At 41.9% G+C, this 22,899-nt stretch overlaps 1 protein-coding gene across 7 annotated transcripts in view; it reads right to left on the bottom strand.

Annotated features, from left to right (window-relative positions):
• Positions 1–22,899, bottom strand: part of CD86 (CD86 molecule) — a 62,817-nt gene that overhangs the window by 5,721 nt on the left and 34,197 nt on the right. For 3 of the 7 annotated variants that reach the window (XM_045851917.1, XM_045851918.1, XM_045851916.1), the window contains 4 exons: positions 15,531–15,580; positions 7,855–8,190; positions 5,343–5,651; positions 2,141–2,296 (listed from right to left, as the gene is read on the bottom strand). In XM_045851917.1, the coding sequence (XP_045707873.1) occupies positions 2,141–2,296; positions 5,343–5,651; positions 7,855–8,190; positions 15,531–15,580 (851 nt within the window). Of the gene's footprint in view, positions 1–2,140; positions 2,297–5,342; positions 5,652–7,854; positions 8,191–15,530; positions 15,581–15,836; positions 15,860–16,581; positions 16,690–16,933; positions 16,995–22,899 lie in introns of those variants that run through there. The other 4 variants (XM_045851920.1, XM_045851919.1, XM_045851921.1 and 1 more) reach the window with 4 other exon arrangements.

Raw genomic sequence — 22,899 nt, 5'->3', positions numbered from 1 at the left:
TCTAGATTCTGGGGTATAGGAGATAGGCACCTTGTTATTCTGCTTATCATATAGCCACTGCCAGAGGTATCCACAAAGCAAGTGCAGACATTGCTGAAGCCAAATTTACAAACATCTCATATTACATGTCATAGTTGTTTGGTACATCTCCCTTCTTCCAGTGATATCAAGCTCTTCTCTTTGACCAAACTTGCTGGCACAGGTGATTGACCAAACAACTTTTTCCTGCCAGTACTTTTTAATCACATTCTTGGGGGGTCATGTATGTGCTGCCTTCTTGTTGCCTTCTGCCTTTTATCACCATAGCCCAATCGGACCATCTCATATGTACTCATATGTACACACACATCCTCCTCTCTAACTACCTCATCTATTTTCCTGAATTTTTCTGATTGTCTCTTGAGCAAAGAAACATTCTTAATTCTCTTTTTCTCCATTCCTTCTTCTTTGTTTCATTTGTAAGCTAATCATTCCAATGTGAAAGCAAATTTAGGAGACAGTTTATTCCCAAACTGAAGGTTTCTTCTGCACATTTAGCCAATGCTAAAGGCAATGAGATTAAAAGAAAGAGAAGCTCAAATATCTCACCTTGAAAAGTCAAAGCCTGGGCAAGCATGGTATATCCTTGCATCTGCTCCTGTGCACTGAATTTTACACTTCTATATCATAGAAATATTTCAGTGCACCCCCTACTTTAGCAGTTCAAATTGCTCTGCCATATGCTTTATATTAATTTATTGAAATTGGATAATCACTCCCTAATTTCCTGTTTTAAAACTACAGTAAGATGCCCTGACTGGTGTGGCTCAGTTGGTTGAGCATCATTCCACAAAGCAAAAGGTTGCCGGTTCAATTCCTGGTCAAGGCACATACTTGGGTTGCAAGCCAGGTCCAGTTGGGGCACATGCGAGAGGTAACCGATTGATGTTTCTCTCCCTCTCTTCCTCCCTCCTTTCCCCTTTCTCTAAAATAAATAAATAAAATATTTAAAATATAGTAAGATGAAATGAGTGTCTACTAATAACATTTTCTAGATAGATCTTAAAATCAGTACACTGAAATCTTAAATAAGATGCTGACCCGAAGCATTATTTTACCATGAGTAAGAATCTTAGTTATTAACACCAACCAAACTTCTACTAGAGGCACTTACTGAGATAAAGTCCAACTTTACCTTAAAACTTTGCCCAAACCAGCCCAAACCACATACAGGGGTTATTCTAATGTCAGGAATCACCTTTCCCCAATCAAACACAGGCCACTTTTACAGCAGATATGGGGCGGCTGCTGAGTGCAGTGCTGTTTACATCAGTGAAAAGTGTGGGAACAACCCAAGTGTCCAACAATACGGAATTGGTTTAAATGAATTATGGTATATCCACATGATGGACTATCCTGTAGCCATTTCATGACATTGAATATTTTCTTTCTACATTTAATACAAAAAAAGTTAAAAAACATGACAGAGGTTTATTCTAATTGTAAAAAAAAAAAACCCCAGTCCTTAGAATATTATGTTACTTCTGGAAAATAACAGATTTATACTAAAATGTTGTAGATATAATAATTTTTTTCTTACTTGTGAAACTATAGGTGATTTTTTTCCAATATATTTAGTAATGCATATGTAGTACTGGGTAATGAATAAAAGTTAATATTTTTAAAATTCAGTGGGGAACTACTCATCTGACCTCTCAGGAAACCTGGTTTAGAGATGAGAAAACACATCTGATGGCTATCTAATGCCCACCTTCTCCCACCTAACATCTCTGCTTGGACACCACCACCAGGCCTATAGCCACTGGCGTTTGGAAGTGTTTTCACCATTTTACTTCATTGAATTCTGACAGTAACCTTATGAAGGGAGGTGGGTAAAGTAAGAAATAACCTGTTTTTTCTGGAAACCGGAAGCATATTGTAAACCTGAGGCTAGAAATATTGCCTGTCCTAGAAATCCAGAGCAACATTATCATTTGTTGAGTCCCAACTACATGGGTTACAAATCCTGAGGGGAAACCTTTTCCTCCAAGCACTTGCTGACTTTTTGCCAGTCTGGGCTCAGCCAAGGAGCTCCAGTAGGAGGCAGGTAGGGAAGTAGCTACTCAGTGCCACTCTGCAGGGAGGACACACACTGACTCACCACATTCATGAGCAAGGCCAGGCTGCTTCTTCTTCCTTTTCTTTAGTCTTACACAGAAACCCACCCCACACAGAAAGATGATCAACGGTATAAGCACAGACGCAGTCACAACGACAGACTCTCGGGCAGGTCGGGGTGGCTCTGTTGGCTTTGCACCTAAAAATGACCACAAGTTTTCGATCAGCCAGGAAGTTTGATTAGAAGCCTTTAATCATGGGCAACAGTGTGGTGGTTGTGGGGTGAGGGGGGGGAGGGGTGGAGGTGGAGGGTATAAGGTGGAGAAATGGCTATGGAAAAAATACAATAAAAAATAAGCTATTAAAATATATATAATAAAAAATTTTAAAGGAAAAAAAGAGAAAAGGTTTATAATTACTGCTCTTTTTTTCCCTCTTTTCTTAATTACATGCCAGCTTCGCCCCAGGGCTCTACTGCCAGAAGAGCTAGAAATATGCAATGTGAGGTTATTGAAAGTCCCAGTCTCCCTGACAGCTAACTAAGAACCAAGCTAGTGCCTCTGGCCAGATGCCTGGACTGATCTCCCTTACTTTCTGGAGACTGGGAAAACAATGACTATGACTAGAAGAGGTCAACCTGGCCCTTGGTTCTAGAATCTGGATAAGTTACCTGTGTCAAGGTTCTGAGTGTACGGTCATCATGTAATGCCCTGCTTCCTCAGCCCATGTGCAGTCAGGCCCCAGGCCTTGACGTTTCCTTTGTGGTAATATCCCATCCACTATCATCTGTAGACCAGGCTCCAGACACCTCTCACCTGGACAAATATTACAACCTCCTCACAGGCCTCCTACCTTCAGTTCTGTTTTTGTTTGTTTTTCACACTGAGGTCACAGATTTCCTCAGGTATGCTGTCAGCATGTTTTACCCACTAGAAAAACTTTGCTATCTCTTCATGGCATGAGGAATCAGGGTCAGAATCAGCTCCTGGGAGGTCAAGACTTACTTCCTTGCATGGAGACTCATAAGTTCCTAGGAAGTTGAAAAACAGGCTTTGGGGAAAAAACTTAGAACTGAGTGGCCCACTTTGTAAACATTTATGGAAATAGTTCTGGTAGTTAATTCTAAATTACAGGAAAATAGGACTAGCTGACCTCCCATTAGCTTAGCAAAGAGGAGGTATTGCAAGTCTTATTCAACACTTTTTGAGTCTGTCCAAGTTCATCCCACTTGATGCCTGTTTAGCATTCCCAGGAAAGGAGCATTATACTTGTTAACATGGAGACTGCTACATTTTGACACCCAAAAGGTTCCTTAACTCAGGGTGTAACCTATCTGTGATTAACCACAGAATAGGGACACAGAGAGGCAAACCCCATCTTCCTGATGCAGCCAGAGCTAAAACGTTTCTGAAGCAGGAGTTGAGAAGTAGCAGAAAGGTGATTCATGATGAGGCTATAGTGGTGGCAAGGCCCTATTCATTTGTTGACTGTGGGGGCTGTGGCAGAGGGCCCCAGGACATGCCTTGTGTGGTGACTGGTGGCTCCAAGAAGGTGCTGAACTTGGGATAGCTTGGGAGAGGCCTCTATCAGGCAATAGTAGAAGCAACCCAGATGGGCTGGGTAGCCTCACCATTTACTCGATCCTCAGAGGTGGAGGTGTTTGAATGGAGGACATCAGCATGGGGAGAGAGAATAGGCCCACTGGTGAAGTTGGCTGGTAGGAACTGGCCCCAGGGACTGTATGTAACAATGTGCCCACAGGACAAATTATGTTTTAACAATGAGACATCAAGAGAGAGGAGGCAACAAAGCCAGAGGATGAAGCAAGGAGTTGGAAGGATCACTTAGCAGGGGACAAAGCAAGGGCCCTGAGGTGAAGAGGCCAAGGCAATCAGAAGGCAGATAGGTGGAGGAGGGCAGTGTGGTAAGGATCAGAATGAGCAGTGACAGCGAGAGTCTGGGGGAACGGTGCCTTTACTCCAGGAAAGAATCTTGCAGTTACTACTCCTCAAAAGTGGGGTTTCAAATACAGATGCATTTCCTCAAGGGCAAAGACGTGACTTTAAAATGGCAGGTTCCTATTAGTGGGCCCTTTTCTCCAACTGGGCTGGTCTCCATACAACACTGCCCACATGCCACAAGAACTTCTGCCTCTGGGTCTTTTGACACACATGTACTGAGTTCTACCATTACCATTTGTTCCCACATTGGATACTGCTAATTGATTGCAGACCCCTCACTTTCTAAGCCTGAATGCTGTTTCAAAACTTTTCTTCCTGTTCAGGAAGCCACCAGAAGTCTGAGTACCTGTCATCACCTCAATACACTCATTAAGTCCAATTATTTTTCCTATTGTGTTATAAGATTCCACTTCCTTTAGAAAAACTTCCCTCCCTGGCTGGCGTAGCTCAGTGGATTGAGCACGGGCTGAGAACCAGGCATCACAGGTTCGATTCCCAGTCAGGGCACATGGCTAGGTTGCAGGCCATGACCCCCAGCAACCGCACATTGATGTTTCTCTATCTCTCTCTTTCTCCTTCCCTTCCCTCTTTAAAAGTAAATAAATAAAATCTTAAAAAAAAAGAGATGGTGTCAATATTTTTTAAAAAATTAAAAAATAAAGAAAAAATAAAGAAAAACTTCCCTCACCCTCAAGAACTTGCCTATGTCTGATTGCCTATAAACCTAATTAGAGTCACTTTTGTATTTAAATTTATAACTTCTTTTCATGGAGTATAATTTAGATTCCAACCCAATCTTTTTAAAATCCAGATTTTCATGTATGGACATCACATGAAAATTTAATTCTATTGGAAGGTCCCTGAGGGCAGAGAGCCTGTCTTATACCTTTTAGTTTTCATCCCTGCAACCAACAATGTCTAGAATGGTTCTATACTCAAAACAAGTGCTATATGGATGTAGTGTGTGCACGTGTGCATGTGTGTATGAATGGTAGAATTCTAGCCTGGAGGAATCCTGTATTTTCTGACCTAAACTTCAGAACTGTCTATTCAAAAGTAGCCCAAAAGAGTGGGTCAGTTTCAGGGCTTAAGTACATGCTTCCTCAAGTGCAGTACAGGGTTATAGCCTCCTGGACCCTGCCACACTCAGATGAAGCAGGAGCCTGCTGAGTATAAAATAGCTCAGTTGGAGGTTTCCTGGCAAGTAAGGGACATTGGATGATTTGCCATAACCATCTGTGTATAATACCTGATAAAAGAAATAGCCTTGGGAAACCACTTTACCTATAATGTAAGGTAGGGAGAGAAGCTGTGCTTGCGTTGGCTCAGGTTGCAGGACACAGAAGATGCTCACGTTCTTGTCAGGAAATATTGGTAAAGACAAACTGATAGAAACATTGTACAGTCCTGTGACATTATTTTGAAATATGTTCATGACAGCATCATACTCAGTAGTTGAATTCATGGTTGTCTGCCGAAAAAACATCTTCTTGGGTTCTGGGTAACCTTGTACAGATGAGCAGGTCAAATTCATGATGTCAGAATTTCCTGTTCTGTTAGAAGTTAGCATTATTTCAGGTTGACTGAAGTTAGCTGAAAGCAAGTAGAGATACAAGAAATAAAGAGAGAGAAAATCAGTCTAAATTGTATTTAGAAGAAAATAGTAGATGACTAGGTACCTGATCTGGGAACTGTGGGGGCATACCTGGGAGCCTCAGGGTGTCTAAATTGTGGACCTCAGGCCATGGTGAGAACCACATAATGGCCCCACATTTATTTTTTAAGAATGGAATTTGGGGCCATGCTTACTTCCTGCTTACCCAAATCAAGGGCACATTGTCTGAGTGATAGGAGGGCTAAATTTTAGTCATCAAAGATTTATAATGAGGCCACTTCTCTAAGAAATAAAATCTGGAAGGAGAAGTGATCTGACTTTAGGACCCAAGTGTCCCATGTGGTACATTCCAGGTCGCCAGACCAAGAGAACAGAAAAGATACTACAGTTCCACCAGGTTTCTTTGAGAAACCCTTACAAGATGGTGGTATATGAGTGGACAGGGATTTTGGTTTTAGATATTCAGAATACTGGTTTTGCACATGACAGAGCTTCTCTTGCCTTGTTTGCCATTCAGATTGCTATGACTGTTGAGGATCACTGGCACTTAGTCCCTTTGTCAGCCAAACACCTTGGTACCCTCCCAGAGTTACTAGGTCATTTTCAGGTTCTACATGCTAATGTATAATTTAGTATATTGCTTTGGAAACTTGACTGATCTGCATGCCACGTATATAAGTTTTGCTATATCAACACACTGCTTAAACACTCTGCCTGTAACTTTGTGTGGTCTGTAGAAGGTGGAGTGCCACAGCACTACTTACTGTAAGTTTATTAGCAATATCTGTGAAATCACAGGTTATATAAGTTACTTATAGTTTTTCTAATATATATCAAAATAAATATAAAACCACTAAAAACTTTTTAAAAATGATTGTATCCCACCTAAGACACACCACATTTCTCTATAGTACCTGACTACACTTTGAAAACATTTATTTAGCACTTGGTTAAATGTCCTCAAAGCCCTGCAGCCTCCTTTGAATCACACAGGGCTTAAGGGGAGCAACTTCTTGTTCTATTTCTATTTTTACCTCTGTTTTACTCTGTGGTTTCAGAATTGGTGTTAATCTGCCTTTTCCACTTTCATCAAAAATTAGTCTATATCTGGTCATCCCGTACCTGGGTAGCTATCCGAGAGAAATGAAACCTTATGTTCACACAGAGACTTGTACACGAATGTTTACAGCAGCTCTATTCATAATAGCCCCAAACTGAAAACAACCCAATGTCTTTTCTTGGTTTGAGTGAGGATAAATAGTAGCATGCTACTCAGTGATCAGAAGAAACAGACTTTTGGTACATATAACAACACGGAAATCTCAAAGACATTATGTTGAATGAAAGAAGCTAGTCTTAAAATGTTATGTGCTCAGTGGCTCCATTCACAGCATGTTCTCAAAAACACCCGCCTATAGGATGTGACACAGGGGTTATGGATGTGGTGAGGGTGCGATCAGAAAGAGATAGCATGAGGAAATGTTTTTATGGTGATGGAAATGTTCTATATCCTTCTTAGAGTGTTGGTTACAAAATCTATACATAAAATTGACAGAACTATATACCAAAATAAAATAGTTAACTTTATTGTATTGTAATCTTAGAAATCCATAGTAACATTTAGGCTTTCCAAAGCCTGGAGAAACAAAGGGGTTGGCTTGCCAGTGTTTAGGCTGTGTTCATAGGGTGATTTCCCTTCTGTCCACCAGGCTCAGGGTGGGGCAGCAAACAACTCATAAGCAACCTCTGGAAGGTTGAAGGGAAAACCCAAATTAGGTAGCTGTCACCCTCATTAGGGGCTCCAGGCAAAAATTCCATGGGTGAGAAATCTTGGACCAAAGGAGACAATGAACATAAAAGAGATGTGAGGCCTATATGGTTATATAAACTTAGTAATGGCCAAATCACCCATGGTTTTTACTTAGCCATATTACATTGGTTCAGTTAGCTCTATTTTGACCCCAAAGCAGTTTTTACTAATCTTTCATAAGCAAATGATAAAAAATACAAAGGACTTTTAGTTTTCTACTACCAAAGCCTGCATTACCTTTACATGGACTTCCCAGAAAGGGCTATCCTGTGCCTTCTCTCTACGGGTCATCCCCCGGCCCCCACCACTATTTCTCTGCTCACTGCAGTCTCATCCAGGTCAGGGATCGGAACACACTATTGACAACATACCAAGCACTGACAGGTCAGTACTCATTTGGTGGATGGGAACCAATCCACTGGCCCCTTTGCGATGGACGAAACACTGATACAAGCCCTTGTCCTTGATCTGAACGTTGTGGAGTCTCAGGGTCCAATTATCCTTGTCCAAGCTTGTGCGGCCCTTGTAATCTGGATCAACATTGTCAGGATTTTCTTTGCCTCTGTAGAACTCATACAGAACCAACTTATCCTGGTTCTGCCAAAATACTACCAGTTCACCCAGGCTTATGTTTTGAGAGTTGGTAAAGTGGCAGGGAAGATATCCAGTCTCATTGAAGTACGCCTGATTCTTCATGGAAGCAACACCTAAAAAAGGAAAGGTGGAAATTGGGGAAGAAAAAACAAAAGGGGACAACAACTCCATTTCTCTTGATACAACAATACTCAGATGCTCTCTTGCAGTAATGGGGCTGGAGAACTCGACATTGAACTCTGGAACTCTGCACACACACTGGCTTCTGGTGATGGGACTTTAGTTCTCACACTACAGCTCACTAAATGGGTGTGGCCTTGTGTAAATGGCAACTGCTGTGAGGCTCAGTTTCCTTATCTGTTTAATGAAGGGGCAAACCAAATGTTCTAAGGATCTTTCCAGGACTATGGGTCTGTGAATTTAAATCCCAGAACAGGGAAAACCAGTATTTGGACAACTCATTCACCCATCTGTTAACCTTCCTATAACCTGAACACTGATCCTCTGTAGCTGTTACAGGCTCCATTACTTCTAGACCACAGGTGGCAAACACAAGGCCCGGAGGCCGAATCAGGCCCTCTACCTTGTTGTATCCATCCCGGCACCTTGTTTCTACTTGGCTGCAGCACTGAGCTCTCGATTAAGTATTAAGGAATAGTTACATTTATACAGTCCTAAAATTACATTCGGCCCTTTGAAGGCAACAGCGAGGCTAATGCGGTCCCTGGTGAAAATGAGTTTGACACCCCCGTTCTAGACCATCACCAAAAGCTCTCCCTTTCCCATTCCATCCCCTTATTCCTTAGCCTGCTATACTGACAAGATTTCTGATAATGGTAACAATTTGATCCCTTCCCTTTCATTTTGCTTTAAGAGCTGGAGATCACATTGAGTAGCTGCTTTGAGATGCAAATAGTTCCCTGTACAGAGCTTCCCTTGTGACTGCAGTTTTCATTGCCAACTCTCTCAAGAATATGGCCCAGTTCCAAGGCTCAGTGACCTCTCTAAGCTCTTTCAGGGATCAGAAAGAGAACTGGGCTAATATCAATGGTTGTTTGGGGATTGTGGTGGTCAGAGACCATTTAAGGTACATGAATGAAATGCTGGAAATGAATCAGAGATTGAAAGGTGAGGATGTGCTCTTGGAGTGTTGGGGAAACCCCAATTACTATAAACTTGCTGTTGCCTGTATGCATTGCCCTGGAAATTTTTACAACCCCCGGAGGACAGACTGGGCAAGTTCAAAGAGGGGGTTCCATCCCCAAGGACATATTGGAGTTGTGGAAGGGATTTTGGCTATCTAGCCCCTTAAATGTGGCTAATTATACAAGGGGGAACCCCCCGCAAAAACCCTGTGATTTATTTATAAAAAATTGTTCACATATTCTTACGTTTAAACTTCAGTCACCTTCAAAATATTCTCCATTTGATGTAATACACCTATTGAGATGTTTTTTCCACTGCTCAACAGTTTTTTGAACTGTTTGATTTTGATGCCTTTTAGTGCTTCAGCCATTTTTTGTTTCACCTCTTCCATGTTAGCTAAATATTTCCCTTTGAGGACTTTTCATCCAAGGAAACAAAAAAAAAAAGTTGCTTGTGGCAAGATGGGGTGAATAAGGAGGGGGGGCATGCCATCTTGGGTCAAAATTGCTGAACACTCAGCGCAGTGGGCAGGTGCACTTGTAAATCACCCATCATGAAATGGGAAAATACATTGAAAGGGTCTTCAAAAATAATTCACTGAAGGTGAATGCAGCCTCTCACAACAATGCCAGCTGATGCACTGCCACAGATGGGTTCCTAGAACACTCACCTAGTGGGGGGGAGCCTGTATTACAAGGGCTTACCCTCCAGAAGATAATTCCAGTTTTTTTTGACCCCCCCTCATATATTGTAATAACTATGCATGGTGCCAGGTGGGTACTTCAAATATCAGGGGGAACACTTTGTAAAGTATATGACTGTCTAACTACAATGCTACAGACTTGAAACCAATGCAAAATAATATTGAATGTAAATGGTAATTGAAAAATAAAAATTAAGAAATGTCATCAATTACAGAGTTTTTATAGGACTTATTCTGGCACACAGAATTACTGAAACTTGGGCAAGATATTAGTGGTAGGTGAGAAGTGTAGGGATGGGGGGAAATGCTGTTTCTTAATTAATATGAAGTTAGATATCACCTTGGGAAGAAATTTAAGATGGGCTCTAAATAAACCTTCATCGTTCAGAGTTTTATTAAGGAGAAAAGAGGGGTGGGTTGATGAGAGATGAGAGGAGTTTCCTTTGAGGTGTTCATTGAAGGGTGGTAGAAGTTAAATTGATCTGATCAATGGGTTTTTCTTTTAAGAAAAAGTAGAAGGACAAATAACAATGACATGCACTTGGAAAAATTGAACTGTGTGCAGAATGGCCCAGTGAGAACAAATAATTAAGGGGGTTGGAGGTGGTCTTGAATGTGAGGGGAAGAGGACTCCAAGCATCAGCGAGAGCTGGCTCGAATTTGAATCACTCTGCCCATTACATTCTGCTCACTAGAACCTTGTGAACCACTTGAAAGTATAAAAATGCAGCATCCATACAGGATACAGTCCCACATTGGTGGGAAGTGGAAAAATCTACCTGGGTACCTGAAACAGTGAAAGGGGGACCTAAGGGAAGTGTCCTGAGGCTCCTGCTCCTCCTTTGCTAAACTGAACAATAAGATAAGAGTGCCACCTACTGTTAAAGCTTTTAGCAGCTATCTCCGGGGTAACTGATTCTGGCTGTATCAGCAACTTTCCATATGATATAGGGCAAATGACCTTATGGAGAAACCAAACACAGTTGGAAATTCTGCCAGTTAGCAGTCAATGTTATGTTATTACTCAGAGGTCAACTGTGCCCTCTGGGCCTGGAAATGACTTAGCCTTAGGTTTCTGCCTTCTTGATTTATGGTTGTTTCTCTGATGAGCCTCACCATACCTTCTCTCCTTCCCACTCACTCTCTTCCCTCAGACTGGTCCAACTTCTCTGATCCAAAAGGGCTTTTTTCCCACCCATCTAACTGCTCCCCTACTCACCTACCAATCAAACATATGGTCTGTGTTCTAAAGTCTTCAGCATGATGAAAGCCTGCTCAGAAATGCAGAAGCTCTGGCTGTACCCAGGCCTATTGAGTCAGAATCTGCATTTTAACAAAGGTTCCAATTTGAGAAGCTATTATAGAGGATCTCGACCTCTGTCTCAAGTGTGAAACAGAGGAGATAATAACAGGAACAATTGGTTTCCATCCAAATCCTCTCTTCTACTCTGGGGTGGAAATCACTCTGAAGCCCATTCTGGGTGGAACTGAAAGTCTTTCACAATTTGTACTCCATAGTTCCTCACCACCATTGGCTTCCATGACATCATCAGAGCTATGCGTCCTAATCCCCTGACTATATGGAAAAGACTTACTCAGGGTCTCTTTTTCCTAAGTGGCTTCAGCACCGCCCCCCTCATCCCCCGCTTATGACACCAGACCCTAGGCCATCCAGCTACTAGACTCACTGGGACTCCATTGGTGGGTAAACACTGAGATTCTTTCCTTCCCAGCACCTGGGTAATATGTCCCAGTCCAGTTATAACTGGCTGCTATGATGATATCAGGAGCCAGGCACTCAAGAATCCATCTAGATACCTCACTAAACAGCTAAAGGAGTTTGTTTCAAAGGATACTTGAGAGCTTCCTGAGCAATATACTGTTTGACTGTCACACAAAAACTATGATCTTCTAACCTTGTGAGGTCTCTGACTCCACCTGGCTACCATACCAAATACATGTCTTTTATAGTGAAGGATTATCTCTCATTCATAGTACTATACTTATCTGTACTTGTGAATTTTTCTTTTTTTTTACTAAATTTCCTTCAGTGCTATACAGGGAGTGGTGAAAGTAGGTTTATAGCTGTTCATATAAAAATCAATAAATAATAATACAAGAGTAAACTCTGTGTTTTGCAAACTCACAACTGTAAACCCACTTTTGCCCCACTTTTACCCTTACCCTCAGGAAGTTTCATTATAGGGAATCATTTTGCATGGTGTGAGAAATGTAGCCCAGCTCCTACTCGGAAAAGACAGTGGGAGTGAGGTCCAGCACATAGGACCCACTCCCATGGATAGGATCTCCCCTGGGGAATCAGGCCTGCATTGTACCTAGGCTGCTATGAGACTTGCTTTTGCTAAAACTCTCTCACCCTGAATTGAGGCAGCAAGTGCTTACTGTAACTTCCTAAAGTCTGTGCTAAAACCCCCAAATATGGAGTGTAACTAGTTCAACCACCTTTCCCCTTGGTCTGCAACATCCTTCTCTTTGAAGTAATTAGCAACATTCTTTCCTTCATTATCTGTGAAAGGTAATCACCTGCAGTGAACCTGTGCATAGTAAATGAGGACCATCCTCAGTGTAATGTACTCAGAAAAGCAATAAAAGCCTGTCCAGGCAGGGGTTGGAGCCCTCTCTCTCACTTAGAGAGCAGCCATGCTGTCCCTTTTTCTCCACAGGACTTCAGCAGTCTGTGTGAATTTGCTCATGGCATCCACAACACACACGGATCCTGCCGGCCAGGATCCACATCACTTCACTCCATTGTAATAAACTACATCTTCCACCTCTTCATCAAATGTTTTCCCCAAGTTTATGCTTTCATTAAAATCTGGTCCTACCCAAAAGCTGCCACTTGCCCCAGCCACTGCTTGTTCATCTTACTTCACAGGGACCTTGAGCAATGTCCTTCCCCTTTGAAGGGCTTCTGTCACTGCTGTCAGCCACTATAGCAATGACATCATTTCCTTGCTCACTGAGCGTTTTGTCATTAGAGGCAAAGTTTTTTCAAACAATTATTACTGTGAGTTTGGGTGACATCAGCAAGGATGAGTTCACCAACAAACTTGCCTGAAAGTTCTTTGATCTTTTCCACTTCGAAGATCTTCATCCACAGACTGTGTTGCAGCCCCTCTCCCCTGACCTCATCTCCAAGAACAGCTCTGCTCCAAGAACCTTAAAACTCAACGTACCTCTGTCCACAACATATCTTCCTCCAAGATTTGTTCAATTACTTCACCTGTCTCTGTTAACTCCATCTATCCAGTTTGGACTGTATTGTTCAGTGCTTTCCACAGGAGCCCAGCAACAATGGAAACACTCTGTATCTGTGCTGACCAATATGGAAGTCAATAGCCGCTACCATCGAGCCATCGAACACTTGACGTGTAGCTAGCGACTGAAAACTGAATATTCAATACTATTTAATTTTAACTAATTTAAATAGCCACATGCAGCTAGTGGCTATCATATTGGACAGCACAGTGATAGTATATCTTTTCAATCATTCTCTTGCCAGCAACTTCAGTAAACTTGCCTCTTTGTGCAGAATTCATTCCAAGAACACTCTGCTTTTGATCTACGTATCTGAAGGAAATTATTCAATTATTCAAACTGGTGACATTACAAATCTATATAGTCTCTTGCCTGCTCAGCCTGACCTCTGAGCTGCTCACCGTGCTCACAGCGGTCCCCTCTGCTACAGCTTTTAGTTTCTCTTTCTCTTATAGTCAAACTCCCTGAGAGAGTAAGACAGCAATTGCTGCCTTCACTCCCAGTCTCTGTCCCCCACCTTACTGCTGAAACTTCCCTGCCAAAGGTTGTCAGTGACTACCCACCACTGCCAAATTCAGAGGTCTTTCCAGACCTCATTTTATTCGACCACTCTGTTGAATGTTGACCACTCTGTTGGCCACCTCTTCTTGAAATTCTGTTCTTTCCCAATCTCCGACCCCCCTGGCCAATGTTCAATGATCATTCCTTAAATACTGATTATCTTGAGTGCCTGCTGGTGATCTCCTTACTCCTCTCTCTCTCTGGATTTTCTCCTTTAGTAAAAGAAGGAAAAATCACAAGGACAGATAAGCATGGATTCGACAGCCAAATATATAAATTAATAATTCACAGGTGCTTATCTTTAGTCAATAATATTCACTATAATTCCAGATATCCAACTGCCTGCTGGACACTGCTGTTTGGATAGCAATAGATATTCCGTCCCTCCCCTCTAAACTTTCCTGTCCTCTATCTCAGTGAATGATTTCCCCACTTGCTACTGTCAGTAACCATCTGAACCATCTATCGAAAACACTCAAAGAGGATCTGCACAGGTGTGGCTGAGGAAGTCTAGACCTACTACAGCCAGAGCTGAACTCATGACTGGGCTGGCTAGTCAGGATCAGCTTGCATGCTGCTATGGCCAAGCGGTAGGCTCAGCTCACCCTCCCTGGCTTCCCCACTCCAGGGTGTGTGTGTAAGATGGCTTCCCTCTCAGTGCTAAGGGTGGGGTAAATGAGCAGCAGGCAGAAGCAGGACAGGAGAAATGAAAGGCACCCAGTTACAGGATGTGTGGCAGGAACCTCCACCAATCCATTAACAGATGAAGAAAATGAAACTCAGAGAGGAGCTGCAAATAGGGAAGATCCAAGTCTATGAGGCCTGACACTTTTAAAATTTATTTTTGTGTGTGTGGAGGGGGTGCTCTTTAAGAAACAAAGCACAGAATTCAAGTACACAATGCCCATGGCCATTATAATACCACCCACCCAGAGGAAAATGAGAAAAGTCACAATAAAAAGAGGCAGTGGGCTCAACTTGTTCTGGTTAAAATATCTTACTTTTGAAAATTTTACCAAAGCACAAGATGTGTGACCATACTGCTAAGTCCCCTCATGGAATCTTAGGGGAGCTTGTGCAAGTGAGAAACCCAGCAGCTAAGCTTCATTAACTTTATAGTAAATCAGCTGATGCAATCAGCCAAAGGTCACTGAAATAGATAGTAGCAGGGCTGGGATTTTTTGATCCTCCCCCTAAGCAAGGGCAGCTTCAATCTATGGGTGTGGGCTGGTGGGGGAGGTAGAGGAAGGAAAGAGGGAAGGTAGAGAATGTGAAAACCAATGCTCCCTAATGAAAGGAGACTTTTAGAAGCCCAGTAACTGTTTCCCAAAAGCCTGGTATTGCCAGAAATGGGAACAAAGAAGACCAGAAAAGGATATATACGGAACAAAAGAGTTAAGCCTCAGGGGTGCCAGAGCAGGAAACTTCCCCTTGCTCCCTAGGTGCCACTGGACAGGCCAGTCTACCGTACTTCTGAGATGGCAGAGGACAAGGATGCACAGAGGGGATAGGGCTCCATCCTGGGCGGGGACTGCCAGCAGTCGAGATACCTGTTCTCAATCATGATGTTTCCTTCTTCTCCACAAAAGTCTTTTTGTTTGTTTGTTTGTTTGTTTGTTTGTTTGTTTTTAAAATGTGGTAGTGTGCAAGACTGGATAGAAAGTGAGTAAAACCCACCAAGTTTCAGGCCTGGGCTTGCAGTGATCAGACTCATCGGGAGACAGTGGAAGGATTCTAGGACTTTACAAAGCCAAAGGTGCTTACCAAAGAGCAGGAAGGCCATCACAAAGAGCGTGGTACTCAGTCCCATAGTGCTAGAGTTAAAAAAGAAAAGATAAAACATGATTAGAAAATTAAACTGAAAACAAACATGACAAGTAAAATTTGGGATTGTCTTAGGTCCCTGGGTGCAGTAGAGACCACGCTGTGTGTTCACCAAAGCCATCTCCTCCTCCTCCTAGCTCCACAGAGAAGCCCCATTTCCCAGCCTCCCCTTTAGTTAGGAGGGTCATGTCTTTGGGTTCTTGCCAATAAAGTTGTAGGCAGAAAAGTTGGGTGTTACTTTCAGACCTGCCACTAAAACTCCTTTCTTTTTCCTTCCTCCCTGCCTTCTTGGCTGCAGAAGGTCCAGAGGAGTCCAGGGGTGTAGAGGATGGCAAAGCCTCGTTGTGAAAGGAAGCTGGTTTGCTGAACAAATTAGCAAGATAGCTCTCTCCACCCCACGGTGATTCATACTGGACTGTGACGTTAGCAAAAAATAAAGTTTTCTTGTGTTATGCCATGAAATTTTTAGCATTGTTTATTGTAGTAGTTAGCACTACTTATTTTGGCTAACACAATGGGTATAATGGAAAAAACAGAAAGTACATGTTTAGAAATCAGCATTCCTTTGATTTCCCTGTGGTTTTCAAACTTTAATGTGCATAAAAATCATCTGGGAGAGTATGTGAAAGCAGTGTCCTGGACCTCGTCCACAGAGATTGTGATTTAGTAGGTAGTATGAAACCCATATCTAACAAACTCACAGGTGATGCCAATGCTCCTTGGTCTGAGGACCCCATTTCGAGAAGAGTGGCACTTCACTTAGTCTACACGATAGAGCCAAGGAAAGGGACAGGAATTGCTCTAAAATTCTCTATCTTCTCTTTCTTCCTCTTTCTGCACTCACCCACTTATCTCAGCTGAGACCAAAAAAGCTACTAAGTGGCTTACAGGGAGGCACAGGACAAGGAGAGATAAACAATATTAGAAAGAGGTGAAAAGCAAACCAAATGCAGGAATGGAGCCAAGTACAAGGCCAACACTAAATGCTTACCACAGAAATCTGCCCACCCTGCATGGTACAGGTCACAGGTTTGGAGTATAGCTTTTAACAGCCAAAGTGAAAGGAAAACCTAATTGGTGAACTCATGAATACATCTGTCTAGAAAATAAAACAAACCAAGACTTAGGAAAAGATACACAACTATTCCTGGTCCAATAGCAGGATTCTTCCTTGGGGGTAGATTGTCTAGAAGCCACCCCCAATCCCTCTGGGCTGTGCTAGATACCCTTCCTCTGTTCCCACAGCACTCAGCACAGTGCTTTGGGCTAAAAGGGTCTTATGCTTTTTCCCTTCTAGACTATAACTTCTCTTTTTTTAATTAAAAATTTTGAATATATCATACCTGCTTATGGTACTAAATTGCTTACCACCCTCTCTCCCTTCCTCGCAGCAGTTTCCTCTGCTACTGCTTTTAGTTTCTCTTTTTCTTATAGCCAAACTCCCTGAGAGAGTAAGCAAGTTTCCCTCCCAACCCTGTCTCCTACTGCCTAGCTTTCCCCCATAAACATAACTGGAGTGACCACCATTACCTGTTCACAGTTTCTTGCAGCTACTTGCAGTTATTTTAGGCAAAACAAAATAAAAACATAGACCCATTTTTTTTCATTTACTTTTAAATACCTGGTGGCACAGTATACACACTTTTGCAGACTTACCACACTACCTTGGAGATTGTTCTGTATCACCACATACTGAGTATCCTAATTCTAACACTTGCTTATTATTTGGTTGTATTCTATTGGATAGTAATAATTTATTTTGCTAGACCCTATCAATGGGCATTTAGGTTGTTTCCAATATTTTGTTGCAATGAAAAGCTTTGATCAGATGTCAAATCACATACGTGGAAGTAAACAACCTTCCTAGAGTCAGAGGGTAACTGCAACTTTAATCTTCACAGATATTGAAAAATTGTTCTCCTCTAAGATTATATGTTTATGCCCCAAGTGACAAAACATGATGGTGCTTATTTTCACATCACTTTTGCCAATATAGTATGTTTTCTAATTTGTGATCTTTACCAATAGAGAAAGTTAAAATGACATCTCATTGTGGTTTAAAAAAATACTTGTCATTGTGGTATAATACACATAACATGAAATTTATCATCTTACTAATTTTTTAAGTGTACAGTGGTATTAAATACATTCACATTGTTGTGCAGCCATCATCACCAGAACTCTTTTCGTCTTGCAAAACTGAAACTGTTCCCATTAAACACTAACTCCCTTCTCCTCTCCCCCTGCCACTGGAAAACACTATTCTACCTTCTGTCTCCATAAATTTGACTGCTCTAGGTACCTCATATAAAGTGGAATCATACAGTAGTTGTCTTTGTGATTGTCTTATTTCACTTAGCCTAATGTACTCACTGTTCATCTATGTTGTAGCATATGTCAGAATTTCCTGTTTTAAAGGCTGAATAATATTTCATATGTATATGTATATATATACCACTTTGTTTATCTGTTCATTGGTTGATGGACATTTGAGTTGCTGCCACCTTTCGGCTATTGTGAATAATGCTGTCATGAACACAGGTGTGCAAATACTTCATATCTTTTGGGCATATACTCAGAAGTAGAATTACTGGATCATGCAGTAATTCTATTGTAATGTTTTTTGAGGATCTGCCATCCTGTTTACCATAGCAGCTGTACTATTCCCATTAGCAGTACACAAGAGTTCCAGTTTCATCATATCCTTGCCATCTACCGTGTGTGTGTGTGTGTGATCCCAATGAGTGTGAGGTAGCTCTCACTATGATTTGTAAATGAATATTTTTTATTATAAGTATCAGCATCTTTTTAAATGTATAAGAGTTTATGTTTCCTATTCCATGACTATACATTTCTTTCACCTAGTTCTAATTTGGGTCTTGGGCCCTTTTCTTATTGATTTGTAGGAGCTGTTCTATATTTAAAAATTAGTGCTATTTAGTGACTAATTAGAAAAATATTTGGTGCATTGTGACAATGAATTGCAAATATATTCAGTTGTTAAAGCACACAGTAGGTGTTCAACATATGAACCTCACACTGCTCCTGATTGCTCTCTTTCCCTACTTCTAGTGATTTCAACAGGTTTCAGAGCTTGGCTTTATCTATTGTGCCAAAGCCAACAACACTCAATGGTAGAGACTGGAAACAGTTTTTTGTTTGATTCTTGTGCACTTCCTCATATTAAATCACTCTCAGCATCACATTTATCATAGAATCTGAGGACCTGAGAGCCCTTTGAATCTGAACTCCTACTTAGTATAAGAATCTTCCACTGTTTTCAAACCAATAATCAGTATGCTTGACCTAATCAAAGATTCCACCCCTACCCCCACATGATGTGTTGAAAAGGGGCACAAAATCAAGTTATATTGTGCTATAAATTTAATAAATCACCTTAAACTCAAATAATTACCAGAAATTACTGGTCCTGGGAAATATTGGATAAAAGGTCTGTCCCTGTAAGTCACACGGTGGGAAGGAACGCTGGGTCTGACAAGGAAGTCCGCACCATTTTTGACTTCTCTATCTGGAAACTCGCCTCTACTGAGTGAGAAGCTGCACTCCGTTAACTTCCTCTCATTGATACTTGTGTTGTTCTCTGGAACTACCCAGAATAAGCCTAACACACTTTTCCAAGCCCTTCAAGGATTTGGGGACAATGATCACATCCCTCCTGAAAATCCTGGCCCAGGTGGGACAGTCCTAGTAAACTTCATTAATATTAATTTGGAGAGTGTACTTTGGACACCAGTTTGTCAGAGATCCTAGCAAAACATGATGCTAAAATACTTGAGACAGACATCATTCTCTTTTATAAAGTATAAAGTATAAATGCCCATGTGAAGAATTTCAACTCTAGCCAGTGTGTGTGTGTGTGTGTGTGGCGGGTGAGAAGGGAGCGGAATTGGGTTAGTAAGCCAGTTTCTTCAATGTTACTGGCTCTGAAAAAGAACAGAAATGACATTGTTCCCTCGGGAGTAAGGTCTCAACCACAACCTTGAGTCATTGCTTTCTCCAGAGGGCCTGCAAAGTAGAAACTATTGCTTTTGGAGGGAGAGAGCAAAAAGGGTAATGGGAGAGGAAAGAGCTTAAGAATTTATGGGGGAGAGTCTCTGAGAGATTTCTGTCAGCTGGGAGCAGAATAAGGTCTGTAGGTGCATGAAATGGTCACAAATCTGAAATGAGTAGTTGGAGGTTCACTTCAGAAACTAAAGAAAAGCACCCACACTACAACACTTTCCCTCACTTTGCATGCCTGGCTCATCATGGAACACGAGTGAGCGTCAGATGAATGACTATACTATTAGTTTTCATACTAAGGTGGGATTATTTGTCCCCATGTTAGAGATGAAGAAGTGGAGCCAAGACTGGTTAAGATCTTGCCCTAGCCTAGCCACCAGGCCACCAGGCTAGTAAATGACAAGGTTAAGATTTTAAACTCATGCAGCCTGTGTTCTTTTTTAAACACCAGTATAGTCCCTTTAAAAGTTCCAGCCAGTTTCGGCTGCTGTGGGAGCAAGTGGAAAGGATTCTGACTCTGCCCACTCTCAGAGTAACACAGGAGCAGAAAGCTCATCCCCATGGCCAAGTATGATGGTGGTTCCTGGAATCAGAGTGTGATAATCAGGGAAACATGCTTGGGGAGCTGGTGGTGTTGGGAGAGGAATAGAAGTGTCCCTCTGTATCAGGGGATTTTCTATCCTGAGCTCCCATCCATTCCACAAATATTGCTTCAGCACCCACTGTGCGCCAGGCAGAGAATCCTCTTCTTCCCTCCAGCCCTGGACTGGTAATCAGTTTCCTGTGATGGGTTTAGCTCCAGGCACATGTTACTGTGTTCCAGCTAAGCCTCACCTAGAAGAGCTCTGGGCAAATGTGAGTGTCTGGGCAGAAAAAGGAGGAAATACAGAAGGGATCTTTTATGTCTCAGGTCTGAAGCCCATGAAAGATGTAATTCAGGCAAAAGGCAGTATGAAGGGGTGTGCACTGGTGGTGGCCAGCAATTGGGTGGAACAGGGAAATACAGAAATGATGACATGGAAAGTGAGAGAAGGATTCCAAGGCAGAAGTTGGGGAGAAACAAACAAAAATGTTCCCTATTTCACAATGTTGTCTAGAATATTAGTGGTGATCAGGGTACTAGGAAAAAATGCTGGTTAGTTTGCTGCTGTCTGAGGAAGGTTGTTCACTGAGACCAGCTCTGATGCAAACATTTACTGAATTTACTCAGTGTCAGGCTTGCTTTAGAGGTTCTGGGGGGAATATAAAGATGTTTAGGCCTTTGTTCCTCACCCAGGTCTGAAAACACAGACAGGGTCCACGAATAACTATAATTCAAGCTCCGGGACCAATGTGGGAGGTGGCAATGCCTATCTCCTCCCAGCAAATATGAGAGTCCTTGTTCCAAGCAAAGGAGGACACCACAGCCTTTGTGGAGGGAAGACGAGGTTGGCCTCAGCCCAGCAGTGCTCAGGGCCTGACCCTTTGCCTTTGTCGGTTCATACTGTCACTGGACTAGGCAGGCTTGTGAACTGGAGCCATCAGCAAGGGGAGAGGAAAGTGACACACAGGAGGAGCACAAGCTGCCAGGGGCCGTGGCTGGCCTGTGGGGGGACGTGCTGCATGCATTACTTCTCAGAGCACCAGAATCTGAAACTATCTACACCTTTAGAGCAGCTAGTAGTATCTTAGAGGTACTGGGAGGAATAAGGCAGGCTTACTTCTTTTAAATATAGTTTCTTAACTGCAAATTAGGAAGAGTTCTGGGAATTGAATGTACCTGAATTTTCATGAGGTTTTGACAGGGTGTCTTATGATATGCTTAAGAGCAGTATGGGGAAATGGGGGATTGATATTAGCATACTTACTTGGCTGAAAAGCTGTGCCCTAATACTGTTGACTAGTTCAATAAACATTTATTGAGCCAGGCATTGAGCTAGGTGCTGGGAATGTAATGATGAGCAAACCCAGAAACAGCTCCCTTCATGGGGTTGCTTACCATTAAATAGAGGAGCAAGATAATGATCAAATAATCATACGAGTAAATATAAAATTGTAATGATGACAAGTGCTACAAAGGAGAGGTTCATGATACTTTGAGATTATTATATTTAACAATATTTAGATTACTATAATATGAGTAATCTAAGCTGAGAATTGAAGAACAATGTACTAGATTAAAAGTAGACACATGGGTGGGGGGGTAGTGGGAGCGGAAATGGAGACAACTGTACTTGAACAACAACAACAACAAAAAGTGGACATTTTTGCAACTCCTCCCATGATGGGTGGAATCTAAGCTCGGCATGAATCTGTGCTGGCTTCAGAGACTTTTTTGACCAGTAGGATGCATAGAAGAGAGGTTTGGGACTTCTGAGGCTAGATGAAAAGAAGCTTTGCAGCTTCTGTCTTTCTTGGAATAGACTTTCTGGAGCTCTGAGCCACATTGTGAGATGTTTCACTACCTTGAGACCATTGTACCAGAGAGGCTATGTGTTGGTGTTTGGGTCAATAGTCCCAAATGAGTCCAGCTTTCCAGTTATCTCTGCCCAGCCACCAGGCACGTGGATTGCATTCTCTACATCAGAGGTCATCGAACTGTAGCCTACAGACCAAACCTAGCCACCAGCTATATCTATAAATCAAGTTTTGTTAGAATGCAGGCATACCCATTTATACATTATTGTCTCTGGCTGCTTTTGCACTTCAATGGTAGGGCTGAGTAGCTGTGACAGAGACTATATGGCCACAGAGCTGAAAAGACTTTCTATCTGGCCTTTTATAGAAAAAAATTCCCTTGCTTTAATCAGCCCTGTCCAATAGAAATATAAGGCAAGCCACATAATTTGAAAACTTCTAGCAGCCACGTTAAAACAATGAAAAAACAACAGGTGAAATTAATTCTAATAATATATTTTATTCACTCCAATATATGTAAAATATTATAATCCCAAAGTGAAATAAATATAAAAATTACAATGGAAATTTTGCATTCTTCTTCTGTACTAATCTTCAAAATGTTGTGAGTATTTTACACTTACAGCACATCTCAATTAAGACAAGCTACATTTCAGGTGATCGGTAGCCACACGTGGCCAGTGACTACCAAACTAGACAGTTAAGCTCCAGAGAAGTCCATTCATTAGGTTAATACCACCAAGTGACCCTAGCTGATGCCATCAGAAACAGAAAAATCAGTTAGAAACCTGACCAATTTCTGACCTACAACATTGACAGAGAGAGAGTAAAATGTTTATTGTGTTAAGCTGCTAAAATTGGAGCAGTTTGTAATGCACCAATAGGTAAA

Source organism: Phyllostomus hastatus, unplaced genomic scaffold, assembly GCF_019186645.2.
Source record: "Phyllostomus hastatus isolate PE091 unplaced genomic scaffold, TTU_PhHast_1.1 phas_contig_86, whole genome shotgun sequence".
Lineage (NCBI taxonomy): Eukaryota > Metazoa > Chordata > Mammalia > Chiroptera > Phyllostomidae > Phyllostomus > Phyllostomus hastatus.
This window is presented reverse-complemented; position numbering and strand designations above follow the sequence as displayed.